General features: G+C 48.7%; 1 protein-coding gene across 11 annotated transcripts in view; it reads right to left on the bottom strand.

Moving 5' to 3' along the window:
- The window catches only part of FNIP2 (folliculin interacting protein 2), a 135,958-nt gene that overhangs the window by 69,492 nt on the left and 43,098 nt on the right, over positions 1-23,368 (bottom strand). For 10 of the 11 annotated variants that reach the window (XR_007476957.1, XR_007476955.1, XR_007476956.1 and 7 more), the window contains exons 2-5: positions 8,451-8,577; positions 5,326-5,454; positions 2,350-2,450; positions 1,301-1,372 (exon numbers count right to left, since the gene is read on the bottom strand). Coding sequence is in view for 8 of the 11 variants with exons in the window: in XM_033421526.2 (XP_033277417.1) it covers positions 1,301-1,372; positions 2,350-2,450; positions 5,326-5,454; positions 8,451-8,577 (429 nt within the window). In the remaining 3 variants the exon portion in view is untranslated. Of the gene's footprint in view, positions 1-1,300; positions 1,373-2,349; positions 4,844-5,325; positions 5,455-8,450; positions 8,578-23,368 lie in introns of those variants that run through there. The other variant, XM_049709009.1, reaches the window with a different exon arrangement.

Here is a 23,368-nt window from a genome sequence, read left to right as displayed (position 1 = left end):
AAAAAAATAAATATCAATTCCTATACTGGCTTAAGTCATGACAATCCAGCGTTAAATGCTCAAAAAAGTAAATTCATTATTCTGTTGAAAAGTAAGCAGACTTACTCAAAGGTACCCAAATTTGAAGAGGAACATACTTTTAATTTCTTAGGATTGTAAAAAATAGCAGCCTTCATTTGACCCCTAAGAATACCCCTTTAATTTACAATAAACATTTCTTCCAAACTTACCCAAGTGTAATAAATGTTCTGCAGTTTTATTCAAAAAAGAAGTACGTGAAATATTTCTGCTTGAAAAATTCAAAATATATGAACAGTTGTGCCAGACTAAGAGTTAAGTTAGACATTTAAGTATTCTTAGTCTACACAGAAGTGTAAAATTAAGAGGGGGAAAAAAACTCGGGAGTGGGCTTCCCTGGTGGAGCAGTGGTTGAGAGTCCGCCTGCTGATGCAGGGGACACGGGTTCGTGCCCCGGTCTGGGAAGATCCCACATGCCGCGGAGCGGCTGGGCCCGTGAGCCATGGCCGCTGAGCCTGTGCGTCCGGAGCCTGTGCTCCGCAACGGGAGAGGCCACAGCAGTGAGAGGCCCGCGTACCGCCAAAAACCCAAAAAACAAACAAACAAACAAAAACTCGGGAGTGAAAATCAAAATATTGCCTGGCCTGAGTCCTCACCGACCACAGAGGTTACACGGATGGCTCAGACAGACGATCCCTCCTGCCATTCAGGTGCCTCGCAGCTTGGGAAACTCACCCTGTGCCTCCTTCCTTCAGAAATAAATAAACGAGCAGACTGACAGGTGAGATTTTTTTGTTTAGTTTTGTTTTGCTTTGGTTTTGGTTTTGGCCGTGCCACGTGTGGGATCTTAGTTCCCCGACCAGGGATCACACCCGGGCCTCGGCAGTGGAAGCGCAGAGTCCCAACCACTGGACCGCCAGGGAATTCCCAAGATTTTTTTTTATAAGATGAAATAATATCCTTTTCCCCTTCACTTTTCATTTTCCAGGGAATGAGAACATGGTGACTGGCAGTAGGAACAGAGTGGGTTAACAGGTGAAGACCCCCAATATATGTATGTAGACCATCACTTGTCTTTAAGGCCACCTGCTAAGGTCCAAGGCCTCTTCATACTCACTATGTATTGGACAAAGGCCACCTTGAAAACCCCTTTGTTAATGTGGACTCATCCTGCTTCTAACCTCAAAAAGCCTTATGGCCCTCAAAGAACGACTCTACCCAGAAACAGCCACTTGGAAAATTGGGGGGGGTGGGGAGGGGAGGGGGAAAATCCCGCACTTACTTATTTGTACTCCCACAGAAGCTGCCCATTCTGGCGGAGAAGACTTTACTAACCATCAGCTGTGGAGGAGAACTGGAGAAAAAACAAACGGACAGAAGAGGGAGAGATGCATGGGGTTTTTTTTGTTTTTTGGTTTTTTTTTAAACTTTTTCTCAAGCTTTTATTCATTTCTATATCTTATTTTACAGAAAATGAGATGTGCATTTTTCAAATCACTGTATCAATGGGGTGTCTAGATTTTTTTCTTATTTTATCATTTTAAAATCCCAAGAATGTTAAAATCCTGAGAGAGAGCTATGGAGACACTGCCAGGGCCGTTTTCCTTGGGAGTAAATATTTCAGATGTACAAACTTCGCTTCGCAGAAATATTGCGAAGCAGAAGTTTGTTTTTTTCTCAGGGTATATTTTCCACCTGCCATGTGGCACAGATGAACAGACAGAAGGTTATAAGTGCAGGATTGGGAAAAGGCTTCCTTTCACACATCGTAGAGCTTGTGCTTCCAGCGAGTTAAATTCTATCCTGACATGCAGATAAGGAACGTGTTCTTTAATGTCGTCACATTCTGCTTTTTGCAGAAACTTTTATTCTAGACACCATTCCCTAGAAACAAAAATAAAACTCGGCATGCATTCAATAATTTGAAAAAATATGTATCTCAGTACAAGGAAAAAATCATGACAAACTTTAATCTGAAAATGGAAAATTTGTGAAATTCTGACTTTTTAAACTTAAAATATTTGAATAACTCTGATTAAAAGTATTGCTATTACTAACCTAGCAGATACTCAAAATGCTTTGGTACGCATTTTTCAATTACGGTACTTAGCTAAAGCTTAGGATTTTGTCCTGCTAAGCTGATTCAAGGTCAGAGTGATGTAGAAAATGTCAGACTATTTTAACTGCTAAAGATATGCAAAAGGTATCAAGTGCTAACAAATACGAGATGACAAAGTTTAGATTATTATTTTACTGCATAACAGTTTTGCACATGTTTGAATGGAGTCATCATCCCCAAGCCACGTCTCACGAGCAGTGGACGGAACTCACCGTATGTAGTGAATCTTCAGGGTGGAGCCTTTGTAGCTCATGGCGACCGAGCCGAACATCATCTCCCCAAGCATGTTGACATCAGAGGCGGGGCGCGTGTACTACCAGACGTGCAAGAAACCAAAACCGTGTCGAGTACAACACGATAGAAAATAATGTGCAATTTTGTTGGTAATTAGAACCATTTCTCAAAGCAGCAACTGATTATTTTACAATCTTAATCTACAATGATGACTGCCTACTCTTTTCCCCAAATTATCACTAATGTTCACGATTTCTTCTTTATACACTATATCCTCGTACAGGATGCAAGCGCTTTACCAGAGTTCACTTTTAATCTGGTTATGAGAAACAATGACTTTCATCGTCCCCATTTACAAAGTCTAAATAGAAAGATTAAGTGACGGAAGAGGCAGAGTAACTCCCCTTGATACTAAGAACACATCCTGAAATGAAATATAGCTCAGGGTTATCCAACCAAAATCAACGTGTGGAACAAAAATGCCAATCGGTGTGGGCAGGGTTTCGTGGGTCCAAAAGATAACCGACAGTCTGGTCACCCCAAAGTTTGACTGAAACATTTTTAAATTTTTTGACCCCCTAGCTTCTGACCAGTCTTCGGCGTCCCCTTTATCACCGCAGAGGGTGGACGGCACCTTCCCCCATCCCCCGCTATTCAAACGGCTCCTGTCACAGCCAATGGGCGCTTCCCAGTTTGCTCTATTAAACGTCTCACGGTATCTGACGCACATAATTGCTCTTTTTATATTTTTTAAATTACTTTTTTTTTTTTTTTTAGAAAGGCAGACTGCCACGTGCAGCGCCTCATTTGGATGTGTCTGGAGTCTTGGAAGCTCGACTACCCTACGTTCTCCCACAAATGGACCTTGAGAGCTTGTCTGCAGGTTCTAGCAGGGGAGCGCAGCTACTTGTATACCCCTGACCGAAGAACGGTCCTCCTCTATCGCGGAAGGTCGTCCTCTCCGACCAAGCGCGCAGCTTCGGGAGGGACGCACCTGGAACGGTGAGGGAGGAAGGGGACACCCGCCTAGCCAGCCCGATCGGCCGAATCAACCCTGGCGATCAATGGGGTGACAGATGTCGCAGCCAGATCGCCCTCACATCCTGCTCTCCCTTTTATTTTTTATTTATTTTTTTGCGGTACGCGGGCCTCTCACTGTTGTGGCCTCTCCCGTTGCGGAGCACAGGCTCCGGACGCGCAGGCTCAGCGGCCATGGCTCACGGGCCCAGCCGCTCCGCGGCACGTGGGATCTTCCCGGACCGGGGCACGAACCCGCGTCCCCTGCATCGGCAGGTGGACTCTCAACCACTGCACCACCAGGGAAGCCCTGCTCTCCTTTTTAAATCTCTACCTTCTCAAGTCATCCCTTGTACAAGGTCACTGTCTGCGTCCTCAACCGCTGCTGTGATTCCAGTTATTCCCGACGGGAACCCCCATACCTTCATCTAGGGGCCCGGACTCCCCTGGAGCTCAGGCGGCTGGAAGCCAAACGCCCTCACTCACATGACGTAACACTGTGCGTACTGCGAACATATGATGACACACAGGTGCATGCGTTTGGATACAGGATGCTCAGCTCCCACTGTAAGTGGTGGTGACGCACACTGAGGATGGATGTGAGTGTCAACCAAACCAGTGCGCACGACACCCGCACGGCCTGACTGAAACCGTACCTCCAACTCCTGTGACCCAGGCCACCAGCCAGACTCTCTGCTGCCTCGCTTTCTACCCAAGCAAAACCATGGCAATCAGCCTTTCAACTCCAAATCCACACGCATACACGTATATATCCACACACACGGACACACATATACACACCTACTTACACCTGCTTGCAAAGGAGGAAAGAGGAGCAGACATCTAACCGCCTGATTTAACGAGCCTGCTACCAACCTCTTCTCGCTTCCTGCAGACAGAAACTAACAGGCTTTCACCTTCTTTATGAATAACTTCCACCCATCACCTCCATTTCTGAACCTTTTTCTTGGGGTACAAGGTCCACGTGCCAACTGCAATTCTCAACTCGCTGAAAATTTCACTCTATGCTGTTGTAACCACATACTGCTTTGAGAGCCGGCAGCTCTGTGGAATAAGGGCAGACGCACAGCAGCGATCCTGACCGTGAAACGAACAACGTTCTATACACCTGTGGCTGCTGGTATACACCTCCCTGGCTTTGCTGTGTCAGCGACACGGCAGACAGAATTCCTCATAGCTCCGAAGATAAAAATAAACACTCATATATCCTCCATCAGGTAGTACCCTTCTGCTATTCAATATTTATGAAACCTCTTTCCTTGCGCCCAGCTGGCCAACACTTCTCAGTATACCAGCCCTTCACACTTGCCACTCCAGTTGGGTCTTGCCTTCCCAGCTGCTCCTATACAAGCCTTTCTTCCTTCCACGGCAAGTGCTACTTTCTCAGGATGACAATATTCATCCCCAGAATCCTCAGAGCTCTTAGAAAAAAACCTGGAAAACACATGCGCATTAATCTGGTTCTGACCACCAAGGAAGCAGAACAGGAGGGTTTACCTCCTTTGCAACATTTCTCTTCATTCGGTGTGTGTTTCACGGGATCACTGCTGCTCCGTTATAGTTTTTATCAAGAGATAAAGCCAAAGTGTGAGCACAGCACTGGCCTGAAACACCTAAGAGCCCGTTTTGGGGGGGTTTTGTTTATTTGTTTGTTCCATTTTTATTGGAGTAGAGTTGATGTACAGCGTTGTGTTAGTTTCTGCTGTACGGCCAAGTGAGTCAGTTACACGTTATACACACATCCCCTCTTTTTAGATTCCCTTCCCATAGAGGCCATCACCGAGTCCTGAGCAGGGTTCTGGATACGTAGTCTCCTATCCCAGGGATGGGGCCCTCAAGCAGCCATCATCCCCGAGGAGAAATGGCAGTAAATGGCTCCAGCCTACGGGGCATTCCGCACGCAAGGGTGGTTGTACCTGGTACTTTGGAAGCTGCTCCTTGGCATGTGGTAAAGATCCCCCGGAAGAGCCGTGGGAAGAGAGGCTGCCGCTGCCACCGCCTTGACAGCACTTGGCTGGCGTTTTCGTGGGGACGTCCTCCGTTCTCTGGGTGAACAGGGAGAGGAGGGTAAACACACCGCCCCCGCTGAGCGTACCAGCACACGCTCACTGGGGGCCCCTTTCTCACATCGCTCTGTTCTGTTGAGCCTCAGCTGCATAGAAAAACCGGGACGTTGTTGTTTTCTTTTTAACGAGGACAAAAGAGTGGTTCCTGTGAGTCTATAACATTTGGAAGAGGAAGATGCTGAGAAGGGTGACAGAGGTGGTGGGTTATGTATTAAGACTGTCCTCTTTATTTTTTTATTATTATTATTATTATTTTGGCAGCACGGCTTGCAGGATCTTAGTTCCCCGACCGGAAACTGAACCCAGGCACGCTGAACTGGAAGCGTAGAGTCCTAACCACTGGACCACCAGGGAAGTCCCCAAGAACACTTGACGTTTCAATTCATATTCTAAAATCATCGATGAGCTCTGACCTCTGTTCTGGTTGTTAGAGGGTTTTTTAGTACTAGGTAGAGTCATAATCTATAAAATTGATGAGGATACAGACATTGCTTCAAAGTTAAATTTTCCCCAAGCAAACGGAATTGAGAAGGCAGAAGTATTTATTCATTTGGAAAGACCAGCATGTGCTTTAATGACACACCTCCCCCCGCACGGCTTTAGAGAAAGTCATGAGGTCAAGCTTGTGAAAGATGAGGACAAAATGCTGGAACGGGGGCTGCTGTGATTACACAGCATGTGAGGCAACACGGCCTTCAAAGGTCACGGCTTGTAGAGGATTAGCTACTACACGTTCCCTTCCTGGAGTTCATGGCAGATTTTTATGACAGTGACACAGAGGCATAAGGATACACCTTCACTAACGTTTCCCTTCCTCCTAGGCCAAGATACACTACTCCCTACAGAAGCAGCCTGTACCCTCCGTGATACGTTGTTTCTATCCTGAGTCTTCTTTGCTTTTTTGTGCGTAGATTTGCTTGGAAAAACATGAATGCAAGTGCAGCTTATCTAATCTCCAGTGTGACAGTCACACTGATGGTCGAATGCAAATGCCTGCAGTCACGTGCCTGCTGCTGACTCCTGACATTTCGTGCCTGCCCATGGGGTGGGGGGCTGAAGATGGGGGAAGAACAGAAGGGGAACAGGAAGCCTGCCACCAGCGGTCGCGGGCGGGATGGCGATCCACGGCCCTGCAGGGCCCGGAGTGACACGCGGTCCACACCCGCCCCACACTGCTGGGCCTACTGGCCGCGCCGTCCACAACTGGCGACAGCTCCCGGTACAGTGAGCAGAGCCCCCGCTGGACTCCCTCTGCAGCCTTGGGCAGTTTCCAAGCCTCCCCGGGCCCAGCTGCCTCTGTGAGGAAATGAGTGCGTCCATCCCAGGAAGCTTCTGTTCCAGACTCCGGGGTCATCATTGCTCCTACAGACAGGATTCCGGTTATTTTTGCAAACCGGTGAGAATTTTTTCCCTCCACCTGCTACCACCATCAGGAACCCTAGTGACGGAGCGTGGGTGTGCAACTATACCATCTGTGCAAGGCCTTGGGGAGACAGGAAGTGATGTGGGAAAACAGGGGGAAGCCGTGTGCGGTCCACCAAACAAAGGGCCGAGTGCTGGCTCACCTGAACTAATACCAATCTACCATGGCAGCCTTCGCTGAATCACCGAGAGACTTCTCATTCCCCCTGCTCCAGCCACCCACCTAACAAGCCCAGCAATGGCTGTAATGATTAGCTACCTGGCCAGCTTCCACGTGAAAGCACCACGGGATCCGCTCAGCTAAACCGCCTTTAACCAGACACTTCCTTCCCGCAGAAACAACCGTATCAGAAGCAGGACGAGACCTCAGCCCTGACGAGACCGAGACCCTGACATAAACTATTCAGCTACTTAGCTGCACATTCTCTAAACTGCCAGGATTCGGTCAGTACAGGTATCAGGTTACTGAACATGAAAAGAAGGAACACAAAGGGATTTATTTAAGTTGTAGACATCTGAATAACTGCTGAAAGGCGACAAGTCAGAAGTACACTGGATGGCCACCCTGAAGACTCACAGGGAGGACTAGACCCTGCTCCTGCCTGGACACATCACTCTACCTTTCCCATTCTGGCTCCAAGGGATCAAGAGCTGCTCTGTCCCCACTTTACCCACCCTCAGACCTCCACGCCCCATACCACCACCACCAGCACTACGACCACCACCATCACCTCTGTCACCGCCACCATCACCTCCATCACCATCACCTCCATCACTTCCGTCACCATCGCCTCCACCATCACCTCCATCACTATCATCACCTCCATCACCACCAACACCTCCATCACCACCACCATCACTTCTATCACCATCGCCTCCACCATCACCTCCATCACTATCATCACCTCCATCACCACCAACACCTCCATCACCATCACCATCACTTCCATCACCATCATCTCCATCACCACCCTCACCTCTACCATCACCACCACTACTACCCCCACACCGCCCTCCGCTATAAAAAGGAAATAAAACTTCCTTGGTCAAACAGGCTTGGGTTGCAGGCCCTTCTGCAGACGACAGTGCATGTTAGCACCCTGCAGCCCCGTGGCCAGGAAAGCGCTCCAGTTCTGTCTAACCCCGTGCTATGTATCACCTCTTACTATCTATGGGTGATACCAGACCTTCCCTTCAGGCGAGCGCTTCATGAATTTTAGCATTCTCAGTCTTCCCATTAACGGCACACACTTGGCATCAAAATCCTACTGGATTGCAACTTACCAGCAAAGTCACTTCTGGTAATGTCTAAAGTACGATGCTTAGCATCTGCACGATGACTCGCTGTAACGTCTAAAGTACGATGCTTAGCATCTGCACGATGACTTGCTAACAGTCTCACCTGTGTATATTAACAAGAACGCAAATGGGGTGGGCGGAGGGACCTCTGCCCGTGTTTCCTCTGAACCACTGACGGCGCTGTGCAATTCAGCCCGAAGAGCAGGCAATGGACGAACAAACAAAAAGGACGAAAGCGAATCCATAGTTCCTACCTGAGCTGCCGCCTCCTCGATCTTGTGAACAGCTTTAGAGTCAAACAAGACTTGTCTGCCTCTCCTCTCACAGTCCTGGTAAACTATCAGGCGAATCTCGTTCAGGTCCAACTCCGAACAGGACCAACTGTGGATTCACAAGAGAGAAAGAAGTCGTGTTAGCGGCGACGCTCGGGATGGTCGCAGGCAGACAAGTCTCCCAGCCGGTGTCCGCCTGCACACGGAAGCCCCAGTGTGCAGAAGGCGTGATCCCCACAGACCCGGGCACACGGCCCTGTCCGTGGACTCCGATGGGCCAGTGCCCATGACCAAGGCTGGGAAGGCTCCTGAGATGATAAACCACTGGAGAGAAAGCTTCTCCTTCCAAAGCAACTTTGGGCAGAGACATCAGGCAGGAGCGGCCAGGGCTGTGGAGGGAGCTGAACCCGGCGCCTGGGTTCTGGGGGCGTCACAGCTGAGGTCGGAGGCTCTGGAGCGTTCACGCCTCTGCGCCATCGGGCCAGGAACCTGCAGCCTGTCAGGGGAGGCCTCGCTTTTCCTCTCCCACCCACCCAGGCTCAGCACAAACAGAGAGGGCTCACATGTCCTGAAACTTAGACTTTTCTTGTATCGTGGCTGGTCTGACACAGAAGTTTGGAAAACCAAGTGCATCACGGTACAGCGTCTGAATGGCGGAAAATGACCATCGGCGATAAAGCCAACCCAAAGCCACTGGGACAAAACTGCTCCGAACGCAGGTTCGTTCTCGAGCAACAAGTGAAATCAGAACGCAAGGACTAAGAAAGGGCAACCATCAAGATGCTCCGCTTTGGGCATCTTCAGTTATGTGTCTGTTATCCAGTCGACACAGATCTGAGCGCCTGCTGTGTAACCGTCACTGTGCTCGAAGCTAGAGAGCGAGCAGTTGTTTAACGAAGCAGACTCTGTCCCTGCCCTCAGGGAGGACACAGTTCAGTGCGGAACACTGGGCGAGTCGTCACGTGTAACTACAGATGTCCAAGTGCAAGAAAGAAAGGGATGTGGTAAGACTCATATTTTCAAGTTTAAGCGGTGCTGGGGAGCGGCAGGGAAGTCCCTAGGATTTAAGGAAGGGACATTTAAGCAGGACTTGAAGAAGCAGGAGTTAAAGAGAGGTAAAGTGTGGGAATGAAGGACACAGCAGGAAGAGGACGGGACGGAGGAGATGCAGGAAAAGACAGGCAGAGGGAGACAGCGAGCTGCGGAGGGCGGTGGGCAGGTGGCAGCAAGGGCCAGCTCATCCCTGAGCGCAGGCGAGCAGGTCGGGAAACTCAGCCTGCACTTTCCCGAGGTCAATTTGCAGCTCTAAGGAAAAGAGGGCTGGGGCGGATTAAGACGAGAAGCAGGAGGGCCAGGTAGAATTTACTCTTCAGAGCTTGGGTCCTTCAAACCGAGGCTAGAGTGACGGCAGCCGGGGGGAGGAGAGGGGATGGGTACTGGCGGCAGGTTCATGTGGATAGAGGCCGGCGGGCGCCAGGCGCTGCGAGCACAGAAGAGGAAGGTGGTGGCAGACGGAGAGTTAGAGGACAGACAACATCACACTGTAAAACTAAGAGATGGTGTAACAGAGTGAAGTCACACACATGTGGATACAGATACACATCCTCTGAGATCCGTTTCTCCAATAGTGCGATGGACATATTAACACCAAGCTCGCAAAGCTGCCGTAGAAACTAAATGAAAGTGCTTTACACAGCGGCTGACACAGGTAAGCGCTCCGAAATGCTAATAATTACCGAAAGAACTGTTCATGCTAACGATTTTTTAGAAACATCGCTACAGCAGCTGGTCCCCAACCACGAACTGCGCATCACTGGTCCTCTCCTTTTCAGGCTGTGGTAGTCAACACAGAACACATGCTTTTCGGGGAGCAGATCTGTTGTCTTAAAACCTAGCCTCCAAAACATCAAGTGCTGGTTGCACCTTCTCAACAGCCTGTGCTCTAAGCTGCCAGGCCCAGCACCCTTGGTGCTGGTTTTTTGGGGTTTTTTTTGCGGTACGCAGGCCTCTCACTGTTGTGGTCTCTCCTGTCACGGAGCACACGCGCAGGCTCAGCGGCCATGGCTCACGGGCCCAGCTGCTCCGCGGCATGTGGGATCTTTCTGGACAGGGGCATGAACCCACGTCCCCTGCATCGGCAGGCGGACTCTCAACCACTGCGCCTCCAGGGAAGCCCTGGTGCTGGTTTTGCTACAACTCGGCAAGTCTGTTTCAGAAGTTGATCGTCTCCTGCTCTCGGTCCAGGCCTGGCTGGTTGGACACGTCCCCCTAACCCAAACTGGGCTGCGCAGTCGGGGCCTGTTTTATAGCCGTCGTGGGCTGAGAGCTGACCTGAGAACCGAGTCACCAGAGGAAGCAGAGGGGAGCCGTCAGCCAGCTCTCTGTCACCCCAACCCGACAAAAGTCCCGAAGGAACCCTGACATTTTACACCAGGTCATTAAAAACACCCTCTGCGATTACTAAAGCACAGTGCACAGGTCGAAGTCATTAACATCAAAAAAGCGACAAAGATTTCATGGCCTTTTGTTTTCATGCTCAATCTGTTTTGCCCCAACAATGACATCTTGTCAAAACAGCGTTATCATTTACAAAGCAACCTGCTCAGTCCTTATTTCTGAGGGTTAACAGTGACTCAAATGTCAGTCAAACTGAGGACAGCCCCTCTGGAAGAGCTACAATTTAATAATGATCACAACACCCTATAAAACATTTCACGTGATTTTTCAATTTAAAAAGATGAAAAGAAAAGACGTGGGAAAGGAAAACCATGTATGTCAGATGGTCCAACTTTTTGGCCGTCCGAATACTTTATAAAGCATTTTCTAAAATGCGAGGAAAACTCTATTTTTCTTCTTGCACATGAATAGCGTCACTGATTAACACCTAATTGTAATTCTGGCGTCCCCCGTCTCTGACCTTAGAGGGAGTCACAGTCCAGTCACCCGGGACAGGAAATGCAGGCGGTTAAACGATGCTTCCGAAGGAAGCAAGCTTGGGTCCCCCCTGGGCTCTGGCCTCGCCGCGCGTCACAAGGACGACAGGCGCTCAGGTGCGGCCCCCCAGCACGCCGCGGGCTCCTCCGTGCCACCCTCGAGTCACCCGTGGCCACAGCCGTACATATTCCCTTCGTGCCCACACTCAGCCCAACCCCCAGACACCGTTCCTGGAGCTGTGCTGAGGGCGACTCTCTGCAGGATTGCAAGAGGCTGAAAAATGAGCCTTGGGCCTTTGCCGTAAAATATCTGGCTACAGCTGTAGAGACACTTACTCTCATCAGAAACACCCTGTGTCTTGGCTTTTGTTGAAAGCAAGGGAAGATCACTGCCCCTGGCATCGGGGGACACGGCATTATTTGTCTACTTTACGGTCACAGCTGTACGACCTGAGGCAGAAGAAAATAAGACGGTTTGTCTACCCTTCCCTACTGTAAAATTTCAACGGAAGTACTTAGATAGACCCTTTCCAGTTTTAAAATTCCACGATGTGAAGATTTGCCCGGTTGGAACTAAACCAGATCTTGTTTCTGGAACTGGTCATCAAGAGCGCAAAGTGAGGAATCAACGTCTCAATCACTTACCTGAAAGGTGACAAGCAATAATCGTTCAAATGATTGTAAGTAGAGAAAACAGAATCGTCTTTAAGGTAGATATAGCCATGTGCTGCGGCTGAATTGTGTCCCCCCGAAAGAGATGTCCCGTTCCTAATTCCTGGTACCTGTGAGTATGACCTTGTTTGGAAACAGGGTCTCTGCAGATGTCATCAAGGCGAGGCCATCCTAGATCAGGCTGAGCCCTGATCCAAGGACTGGTGTCTTCTTAAGAGGAGGGAAATCTGGACACAGACACAGGGAAGATGGCTGTGTGATGTCAGGGGCAGAGATCGGAGCTGCGGGCTACAAGCGCAGGAAAGCCAAGGAATGCTGGCCCTCGGGGGGTAGGGGGTGGATACTACAAATAAGAAATGTCCTTATTCCTAAGAACTTGAAGAGGCAGGCACGTCGGTGACCAGAGAAAACAAGAGGACAAGGAACAGGAGACGTGCCCGGGAGAAGCAGCGTCTGGACTGGAAGGAGTGAAGGGTGGCCAGGCTCGGGCGTGGTGGCGAGTGGGAAGTCGCTGCAGGCCGAGGGCAGGGCACAGGCCCACGGTCGAGTGGCACGGTGTCCAGGGGTGAGGCGGCTAGGCTAGGGCTCTTGCAGCAGGACCGCACAGAACTGGGAAGTTCAGGACTTCCGGAGCAGGACCCTGACTGCTACGTCAAGGAACGTGTGTCCGCTCCACAAGCGATGGGGTGTGTGCCATTCCAGCCTCCTGAGAGAGCGACTGACACGATCAGACCTGTGCTAGGAGAGGACTGAAGCTGCCTGAGAAACCATCTTCTGGGAAATGGAGAGGGGCCCTGACCTGCGCACCCAGGGTTTCCAGGCCTTGAGCTGGCAAGGACCAGGCCAGGAGGTGTCAGGTTTGCTGCAGTGATTTGTCCCCCGGGACCTGCAGGGTGGGCGTCGGATTCCTCCCCTGAACATTTGCAGGAATCAGGCTGGAAGTGGGCTCAGTACGTCCGGTGGAACCACGGTCTATGAGAGAAGAAGACCTCAAAAATATTCTTCCTCTGGCTCTCATGCAAGGAAACAAAAATCGTCAAAGTCAAGTTCACGGGAGGAGTTGAAAGACCGTCTTGTGATCTGAGAATGTGAATGTTTAAAGAGTCAGGTATGCTAGGGAACTTTAAATGGTCCAAGAAAAAGGAATATGAAACACCACAGAATCAACAAAACCGACAATGACGGTCACAACAAAGACTGGCAAACACCATCCATCCATCTGCCCAGCAGCTCCAGGCCCTGGGTACGGCCACTGCTCCCATGAACTCACTGTGCTCAAGGTGACGTTTTCCCGCCATGAAAATAAAGGATCAGCAGGGTGGAGGAGAAAGGGAAGTTGTGTTTGATGAGATGGCGATCAGAGCTCACCCCGCCAGCACAAACGTTGTCAGCACAAATGGGTGCTACTTCCCACCCAGTAGCAAGCTATTTACTGCAAGAAAAAAAAATTACGTAGATACATGGCAGTAACATATTTGGAATTCTTTGTTTCTTTTTTCCTAGGTTAGTAGCTCAGGAAGATGGCTAGCAGGAAAAGTAATTTGCAAATGAGCTGATTTGTCTTTCTTCCTCTATTTTGCACTGGTACAACTTCAGCTCCACAGACTGCCTGGTTTCTAGTTTCAGAAGACCTACATAAAAATTCACCTCTGAATTGCTGTCCTGGGGTCAAGAGCATAGTGAAAAAGTACTTAAAGATTCAGATTCTCATCAGGGGCTTTAATACATAATAAGAACCTAAAGGTACAGTTTTTAAACGATTCCAATTAAACGCACCCCGCTGTTATTTTCCCAGAAGAAATTTATATTGGATATTGGCTGCAACTTTTTTTTGTCTTTAAGAAAGCAGGTGATAGGGCTTCCCTGGTGGCGCAGTGGTTGAGAGTCCGCCTGCCAATGCAGGGGACACGGGTTCCAGCCCCGGTCCGGGAGGATCCCACATGCCACGGAGCGGCGGGGCCCGTGAGCCATGGCCGCTGAGCCTGCGCGCCCGTGCTCCGCAATGGGAGAGGCCACAACAGTGAGAGGCCCGTGTACCGCCAAAAAAAAAAAAAAAAGAAAAAGAAAGCAGGTGATAAATAAAGGTAAATCCTTTATTGCTTTTGTAAAAGAAACGTGGACTGAAAGAATCAATCCCCACTGTCGGCAGCCTGGCTTGGCAAAAGCACTGTAACCTGAGCCCCAGTGACCACGCCTGCATCCGGCCTGACCAGCTGCCATGAAAGACACCGGGGAGCAAAATCAATGAGATCGGTGCCTACCTCAAAATGCTTACAATCCGACATGGAAGGGCCAACGCACAGACCAATCAGTAAACGCTACTGTCACGGGGATGGAGATAAACATCTACGGAAGGAAGGAGAGGTCAAGTCTGCCTAGCGGGGGTGAAGCGTGGGGCAAGGTCACAGACGACGTGACACCTGGAAAATGGGTGACCCTCTAGGGTAGACTGAGCTCCCAGCTCCAGCGCGGCCACTTTCACCCCAGGTGACTCTGGGAAGGCACCGACTCCAAAGCTCAGCTGTCCCCCAATGCAGCCCTTACCTGCCTCACCAGGCTGCTGGGAAAGACAGAAAATAAGGATGAAAGCACTTTCATAACTGTAACGCAGGCCTCAAAGGTGAGTTCAGATACACGGTCCCTTAACTGAGATCCTTGGGTCCAGATGTTTCAGAATTCGGAATTTTTTTTAATTTTAGAAAGAAGCTTATACCACATATTATATAACAGCTCCTTTAGGGCCTGAGGTGTAATCAAACCCCAACGTCGAACAAATTAGAATCTCACCAGCCCAAGGGATGCATGTTTATGCTAAACGGATTATCAAGAGACTATTATGAATAGTTCAGGTCAGTTTCAACTTTTTTTTCAGAGGTTTTAGGATTTGGGGGCTGTAGGATAAGAGGTTGCTGCCCAGTGTCAAGGCCAGAAGTCCCCTCTACATCACCCCAGATATGAGCAGTCCTAACGAGCTGGCGGTGGAGGCTGACGCGTAGGGAGGCCGCCGGTGGCCGGGAGCACGGTTCCCACCGAGACAGCGCTATGAATGTCCACGCCGGTCACGAGCTCACACCACACAGCCTTCACGTAATACGTTCACACAGCAAAGAGAGAACATCATGAGTCACCACACAGCCTGAGGTTTGGGAGCTACGAACAGGGAACTGTGAAACACCGAAGAGGAAAGACGGATCCCACCCATCCTTCCTGAGCTCGGGGTGACGTCGAGTAGGACTCGGAAGCAGGTGGAGTCTGTGTGGCGCTCCCGGTCCCCACAGCCCCTGGCCGCGGCCAGGCTGCATGCCAGACGCCTGGCCCCCTGCCCGGACGAGCATCTGACCCCAGTGCCCCCTCCTCCGTAAGAGACGGACTGCGGCCAGAATGACCTCCAAGGTCTCAGCCTTCCGACTCTTGACACAAACCATCTACTGGGTGTGCAGAGTACAACTCAGAACAGGTGACCTCACCCGGGTACGAGGAGGACAGCCACCTTCGTGGACCAACTTCCATCCCTGCGTGGTACCCCTCGCCTTCCTACAGGGAGTCTGCACTGTGATACGGAAGCAGCACAAACGCACCTCGAATCGGCAGAACGTTCAGAGATTGCTGGCAAAGTCTGAAGGGGAAAAGCGCAAGTTCTCTCGAGGCAAGAGTGACGCTGAGTGGGCAGGTGTCCCTGAGGGGCACTGCACCAGCCAGGACGCCGCCCTCGCTGGCTTCCCAGGTTCCGTTGTGGTTATCAACAGGTTCTTCCCTTTCTCCTCTTTAAAAACGTACAGAATTTCTAACTACGGCTCATATTTTCCAAAAGGGTTCCTTGAATTCTTAAAAGAGCGCTACTAATTCTTTTCCTGTGTCTAGAAGCTATTTTTTTAAAAAGCAGCTTTGCGATCCACCTCCACGCATGCGTTAATTCACTATTCCCTGAGCTAATTCTTTCACACTCTTGTCAGCATAACCCAAACCATCAACATGCATCCCTGTATCCCAGGACGGCTGAGATGTAATTTTCACCTCCGCTCAAAGCTAACTTGCATCAACATGATTCCACAGCTTTTCCTGAAGGGAAGGTTTCCCAGCCTCTCCTCCACCCAGGGAAACTGTCTTACTCATAACAGGTAAGTGAATGAATTTCGAAGTAAACATTCAAGACATAGCCTTATACATGAGTTGATTCTAGATCCATTTAACTTGCACACAGATAAGGTCATGATTCTTTTTCCCTAGAGGTTTCTAGAGGTCAGTTTTTCTAGAGGTTTTCAGAGGTTAAAAGCATGATTCTTTCCATAAGATCTTGTGTTTGCAAAATGGGAAAGTCAAACTAAGTAGAAGCTGTACCTATCTTTGGTCGTAAACTATTATCCCTAGAAGAGATGGGTACAGGCGAGTAGGCGGGGGAGGAGTGGGGAGGCAGTGCTGCAGGGCAGGGGCCAAAATAAGGAAAACAGAGAGAGAGTGGGAGAGAGAGAGAGAGAGAGATGGGTACAAACACATACTCACATACTCTTTGACCCAGCAATTCCACTTCAGGAATTAATCCTACAGATCAACTTACATCGGTCCAAATTGATTACGCACAAAAAGGGATCCACTGCAGCACCGTTGGGAGCAGTAAAGGACTGGAGCTAAGTGTTAGCATGGGATGGTACATCCCTACAATGGGGTGCTACACGGATACAACCCCGAATGGGGAACTCTCCTCATGTGATGACAGAATACGCGCTAGGACATCTCTTTAACTGGAAGAAAGAAGTATAAAACGCTGCGTATAGAAAGCTACCGTATGTATTTTTGAAAAGGAGACACAAGGAAAAAACTCTGGATTTTACTGTATTTGCACAGAGTGTGTCTAGAAAGACGTGTAGCTGTAAGCCTGGTACCATCTGGAGCAGGGGGCTGGGTTGTTGGGAGAGAGAAGCAAGTGGGCCCCTCCCTCCAGGGCACAGGGAGAGGGCTTCCTGACACCACCTGATGCACGTCTGCCAGGGCCGCAGAGCAAGGGAGCTGCAGGCTCGGGGCCGGGCAGCCTGCGTTTGCGCCCTCGCCCTGCCTCCTCCCAGCCGTGCGGCCTGGCAAGCACCTCCCTCTGCGTTCCTCGGCAACCCCCCACCTGCAGAATGGGGATGACAGTGGGACCCTCTTCACGAGCGCTGACTTGAGGGTTAACTGCAAAGTGATATTGTAGCAGAGCCAGGCCGCTGGTCAGCGAGCTGCGGGGATTCCCTGAGCCTCTGCGGCTTTGGGGGCTTCCCTGGCGGTCCAGCGGTTAAGACTCTGAGCTTCCACTGCAGGGGGCGCGGGTTCCATCCCCAGTTGGGGAACTAAGATCCCGCATGCCTCTCGGCACAGCCAAAAAAATAAAAATAAAAAAGTTTAAAAAAAAAACGACACTGTGGCTTTTGAATATTTAACCGTATGACTGTACTCTCTCTGGAAAAATAAATAATGAAACTGAGGAATACAGCAGGAACACTCTTTCTTTAAATCCATCCAAGACTCAAGTATTGTCTTAAGACAAACAAGCTCAACGACAGTTTGCTCCAAGAAGCTTCGGAAGCTGAGGCCTGAGGCAGAGGGTGAACTCCCTCAGGGAAACGACCTTATCGGATTCAGGGCCTTCAGATTCCATTTCAAACCCGTAGTTCGGCCTTAGACAGTGATGTTTAGTGAGCTTCCTTCTCAGCATCCACACGCCACATTCTCCTGCCCCTTTTCACCCCCTGCTTCCCCCAAAGACACGATGACGTTTCTAAGAAAGTGACGCCTCTTCTCATTTATCCAACCTACTTACAGCTTTCAGTTTGTGATTACCATTCCAGGACTGTACTGAATTGATTTCCACCATATTAAATAACTGTCCATTTTTACCGCATAATCTCAGAGACTAGAGATGCTAGTTCCAGAAGGCCTGACGTCTGGGTGCAGGCAGGGAGGCTGGTGGTGAGAGCCACAGGGCGCCCAAGAAATACCCACCTAACTCCTTTCCAGAATGCACCTGAGCTGGCGTCCACAGATGCCCTGTGAGAGCGGGCACTACACCACGTATTTCATGCTGCAGTTAGGAGACTTTAATAAGGCTGGAACCAGTAAGTGGCAACGGCGGGACTCGAACCAATGTCTCCTGACCCCAAACTCTGCTCTCCCCGTGCTGCTGGGCCATCACCTCCACACCACGAGCAAACCACTCAGCGTCACACGCTCTGCATCCCAAGACCTCACTCTGCGTTTCCCTCTCAGGGTCTAAAGAAATGCTACATTTGAAAAAGAAAAATGCTGATGATACAGTGTTAAGACTGAGAAACAGAACACGGGATTATGTATAGAGTATGACCTCAATTGTGTAGCAAAAATGTGATCAAGCACTTTTTGAAAAGTTCACAAAAACGTCAGCGACTCGTATCACAGACAAAGGATAAATCTCCCTAATAGATAAAGAATAACCAGAAATCAATAAAGATTTGCAAACCAATGGAAAGGTGGGCAATGGACACAGACAGTTCACAGAAAAACAAAAATAAGATGGTCCTTAAACACAGGAAAAGATGCTAACTCTCACTCTTGGAAAGAGAAAAGCAAATTAAAGTCATGCCCCTATCAGATTGGCCAAGATCCAAAAGGTAAGACAGCCCACACGAGAGAAATGCAGGCAGAGGCGCAGATCGGTGCAGGTTCAGACGGAGGGTAACTAACTGGTCACAGCTCTTAGGGTCACCAGTATTGTTAACCTTGGAACTCCGATCCTGCTTCTGGAACTAAACAGACGCAAACGTGTGATTGTAGCTTGTGTGCTAAAAGCAGAGAACTAGAAACAACTGGAGAGAACACGGGCGGGGCACATTCAATCCCTCCTGCTGGACGCACCCAGCAGGACATGGTTGGGGGCTGTGTGGAGAGCCGGGTCCCACGGCCAAGTCCACACACAGGGAGCAGACCCTGGGGCACACACTCCTCCTCCTGTGGAAGAAGGAAGGATACATATTCGTATTTGCTTACTTCCGCACCAAAGAAATGTAAAAAGATTCAGTTTAAGCAAATTGAGTTTTTAAAAAGTAGGAAGGGGAAGAATAGTTCTGACCTCTGATTGCAAAACTCACTAGAATACTCGGCTGACCCAGGTAAGGAGCGACCTTAGTTTATCAGGAGTGGGTGTTTGCTCCATTGGTTCGAAAGGGAGTTCCAGACCTTGTGGTCCACGGCCAGCCACGGACAGGAGTGGGAGGAAGCCAACAGAACAAGCCAGGAGCTGGCCCCACACCTCCTAAGCTTGGTTGTTTAAACGGCAAGACGGTGGGCGAGTTGGCCTGGAACTGCCGTCCCTGGCTGCGTGGAGAAGACAAGCCTCGCAGAAGACAGCACTGGGTCACCGTCCTCCAGAGGCCAGCTGTCGGGACCTGAGGCCGGAACACGCGTGATCGCTGCGGACAGGCCTTGCGGGGGAAGGGGGAGGAAGGGCTCGTGCTCCACGGGGGTCGCCACGAGGTCTCCGTGACTCCACGACGTCGGTGGGGAGGCCCTGAGCCACGCTGGCCAAGGGGGCTGGAGAAACGGCCCCCTGCCGCTTCTCACCCCCCCACCCGCCTGCACCAGGGGGACGCCTGGGACCTGTGTCTGCTGTTCCCGGCATCCAAACTGTCATCTCTTCATCCAAAAAAAAAAGTCCGTATAAAATCTGTCCAGGAATCTTTAGAACAGCACCATTCACGAGGCCCAAAACATGGGAAAAACCACACGTCCCTCGCTGGATAAATAAAATCCAGCCTATCCACTCGACAGAATACGATTCAGCACTAGAAGGGAACGAAATGCCATTACATGCCCAGAACACGGGTGAACCTTGAAAACATGACGTAAACGTAAGGAGTCAACCACGAAAGAACATACGACATGATGGACTGTATGCTGCTGCTTACAGGAAACGTCCAGAACCAGGCAAGTCTACAGAGACAGACAGTGAATGAGCGGCTGCCTAGAGCTGAGGAGACCAGGGGACGACAGCCAACTTCTGTGGGGGGCGGTTTCTTTCAAGGGCCGTGAAAATGTCCCGAAGTTGATGTGGTGATGAGTGTATAACCCTGAGGACACAGCACATCCACTTAAGTATGGATAGACTTCAAATGGGTGGATTGTAGTAGTGAGTGACATCTCGATAAAGCTGTTTTAGAAGAAAACGAGATTCCACTTACATTCCCCTTTAACCAACCCTGCGCCAAGGGTGGTGTGCAGTGAGGACGACCACGCACTGCTGGTGGGAAGGGAGTCGGGCACTCACTTCGGAGAATATTGAGTAAAGCCAAAGGGTCACATTTCCTAAAACTTAAACTCCATTTCTTTCATCCTATGAAATCCATGCAGATGTGCAGACAGGGACACATGTGATACTACTATATGCTGCAACATTGTTTATAATAGTAAGATTTGTAAAAAAAAAAAAAAAAAAAAGAAAGGTTCATTAATAGACTAACAGATACATAATTTGTAGCATATTCACACAGTGGAGTGCTATAGTGAATTTGGAATTAACACACTAGAGGTACATGGAGTTATACAAACGGATCTCAAAAACATACAGCTGTATAAAAAAGTAAGCTTCCAAATAATACGTACAGTATGATATCCACTTTAAAACGTTAAATACGTGTAACCCAGTACGATTTATGGATACATCCCAGCCAGTAAATAACAATATGCAGAGGAATGCGAACTACCTCTGGAAGGAAGGGAGGGAGATGGGGCCCAGGAAAGATGATGCAGGAAGCATCATCTACTTCCCTAATGTTTTGTTCTTTTTTTAAAAAATCATACATGTGAAGCAAAAGTGGCAAAATGTTAAGATTTAAGAAAACTGGGCTGTGGTTACACATATGGTTAATATAGCATAGTCTGCACTTTCGGTATGACGAATATTTCATAATAAAATGAAAGTGTTACATGGCTTTTAAAATGAGAAAAAAAAGAAATTTATAGCAAACTAATAAAACTGATTACCTGAATGGGATGGGGAAGAAAAAAGAGGTAGGAACAACAAGATTCAGATGTATATTCTTTGTTGTTGAACCAAGTGAATGTATTATGTCTGAAGACACGGAGATAAAATGCTCTTCAAAATGTTAAGGAAAAACGCTCACGTTCATACCCTTTAAGAAGTGACTTAGGAACCTAGAGAAGACGTTAGGGCTGGAGGCCTGCTTATCTTTGCCTCCAGGTTCCCAGCAGAGGCCCAGTTCTGACGAGCCCGCCCACTGGCCTCCCGGGGAAGAGGAATCAATTCTGATGGACAACTTGCCTTCACTCTTTGGCATCCACCTGCCTGCAGAGCACACATGCTGACCTGGTCCTCAACTCCCGGCCTCAGGTGCACGGGGCGCGTCCCGCGTGGCAAGGCCGGGGCGTCCGAGGATGCTGAGAACCAGTGAGCAAGCGGTGCTGACTCCTGAGCGTCGACAGGCCACAGCCCCTTGTAACCCACGCTGCCTGTTTCCCACCTACCTGACCAATTTCTGTGTCTCAATTTTCAAATTCTGTTGGGGAAGGAAAATGGGTCTCCTTCAGACTTCCTCCAAGGAAAATCTCCAAGGAAAATGCCCTCCCAAGGAGACCATCAGATATTTGAACGCAAATAGGGTTGTAACGTCAAAAACTGGAAACCTTCACATCCATTCAGAACATACCCAAGATTTCTGAGGCCATCAATTTCAGATACTACAAAGTCATTAAAAATTGTCTTAAAAATGTTTTATTGGGCTTCCCTGGTGGCGCAGTGGTTGAGAGTCCGCCTGCCGATGCAGGGGACACGTGTTCGTGCCCCGGTCCGGGAAGATCCCACATGCTGCGGAGCGGCTGGGCCCGTGAGCTATGGCCGCTGAGCCTGCGCGTCCGGAGCCCGTGCTCCGCAACGGGAGAGGCCACAGCAGTGAGAGGCCCGCGTACCACAAAAAAAAAAAAAAAATGTTTTATTGACATGGGGAAAATGTCGTGGTATAATAGTAAGAAAACAGATTTTATGTATATATATATATATATATATGTATTATATATATAATACATATATATATGTAAAATACATATATATCAATATATGGTTTAGTTAATACAGTGCAGCTTATATCCATGTACCAAAAAGGACTGCAAGGAAATAAATCAAAGTATTAATAGGAGTAAAAATTTGTGTGATAGCACTGCTAGTAATTTAGGTTTTCATTTTTATATTTGCTTGCATTTTCCAAATGCTTTGTAACAAAATTGTACCATTGTGATAATCAGAAAAAATGTTTAAGAAAAATATTAAAAATAAGTTTAGTAACAATATAAAAGAAAAAGATGGAGGCATTTAAAAAGGAGAATGCAACTAGCCTGACATGAATGCAGCCATGTTCTGAAAAATACACCTGTTAAAATATTTTTTAAATATTTCATATACTGGCAATTAACAAGTGGAATTTAAAATTAAAAACACAATACTACTTATACTAGCATCCCCCCACCAAAAGAAATAGTTAGGTATAAATCTAACACAATGTGTACAAGATCTATATGAAGAAAACGACAAAACTCTGATAAAGAAAATCAAAGGAGAACTAAATAAATGGAGAGATATTCCATGTTCACGGGTGGAAGACTCAAGGCGTCAGTACTTCCCAAGTTCGTCTAAAGATTCAATGAAATCCCAATCAAAATCCCAACAAGTTACTTTGTGGATATCGACAAACTGGTTCTAAAGTTCACATGGAAAGGAGGCACAGCACCCAGGACAGCCAACAGGACATTGAAGGAGAAGAACAAAGTCAGAGGAATGACACTACCCAACTTCAGGGCTTACTCCAGTTACAGTAAACAAGACAGCGTGGTCCTGGTGCAAGAACAGACAAATAGATCAACAAAGAAGAGCAGAGGACCCAGACTCAGAGTCACACACACTCAAATGACCTTCGACAAAGGAGCAAAGGCAACACGTTGTAGAAAAGACAGTCTTTCAGCAAACAGTGCTGAAACAAGTGGACACACGCTCCATGAAAGAAACAGCTGACGTGCCGGACCTCATCAAAATTAAAACCTCTGGTCCGTGAAAGACAACATCAAGAGAAGAAGACAAGCCTCAGACTGGGCGAAAATATTTGCAAAAGACAATTCCGATGAAGGACTGGTATCTGTAATATACAAAAAACTCGTAAAACTCAACAATAAGAAAACAAACAACCCAATTTAAAAACGGGCAAAAGACCTGGACAGCTCACAAAAGATGTACAGATGGCAAATCAGCACATGAAAAAGGTGCTCCGCAACATATGTCATTAGAGA

Source organism: Orcinus orca, chromosome 4 (assembly GCF_937001465.1).
Source record: "Orcinus orca chromosome 4, mOrcOrc1.1, whole genome shotgun sequence".
In the NCBI taxonomy this organism is placed as follows: domain Eukaryota; kingdom Metazoa; phylum Chordata; class Mammalia; order Artiodactyla; family Delphinidae; genus Orcinus; species Orcinus orca.
Note: the sequence above shows the minus strand (reverse complement) of the source record. Positions and strands in the feature narration are given on the sequence as shown.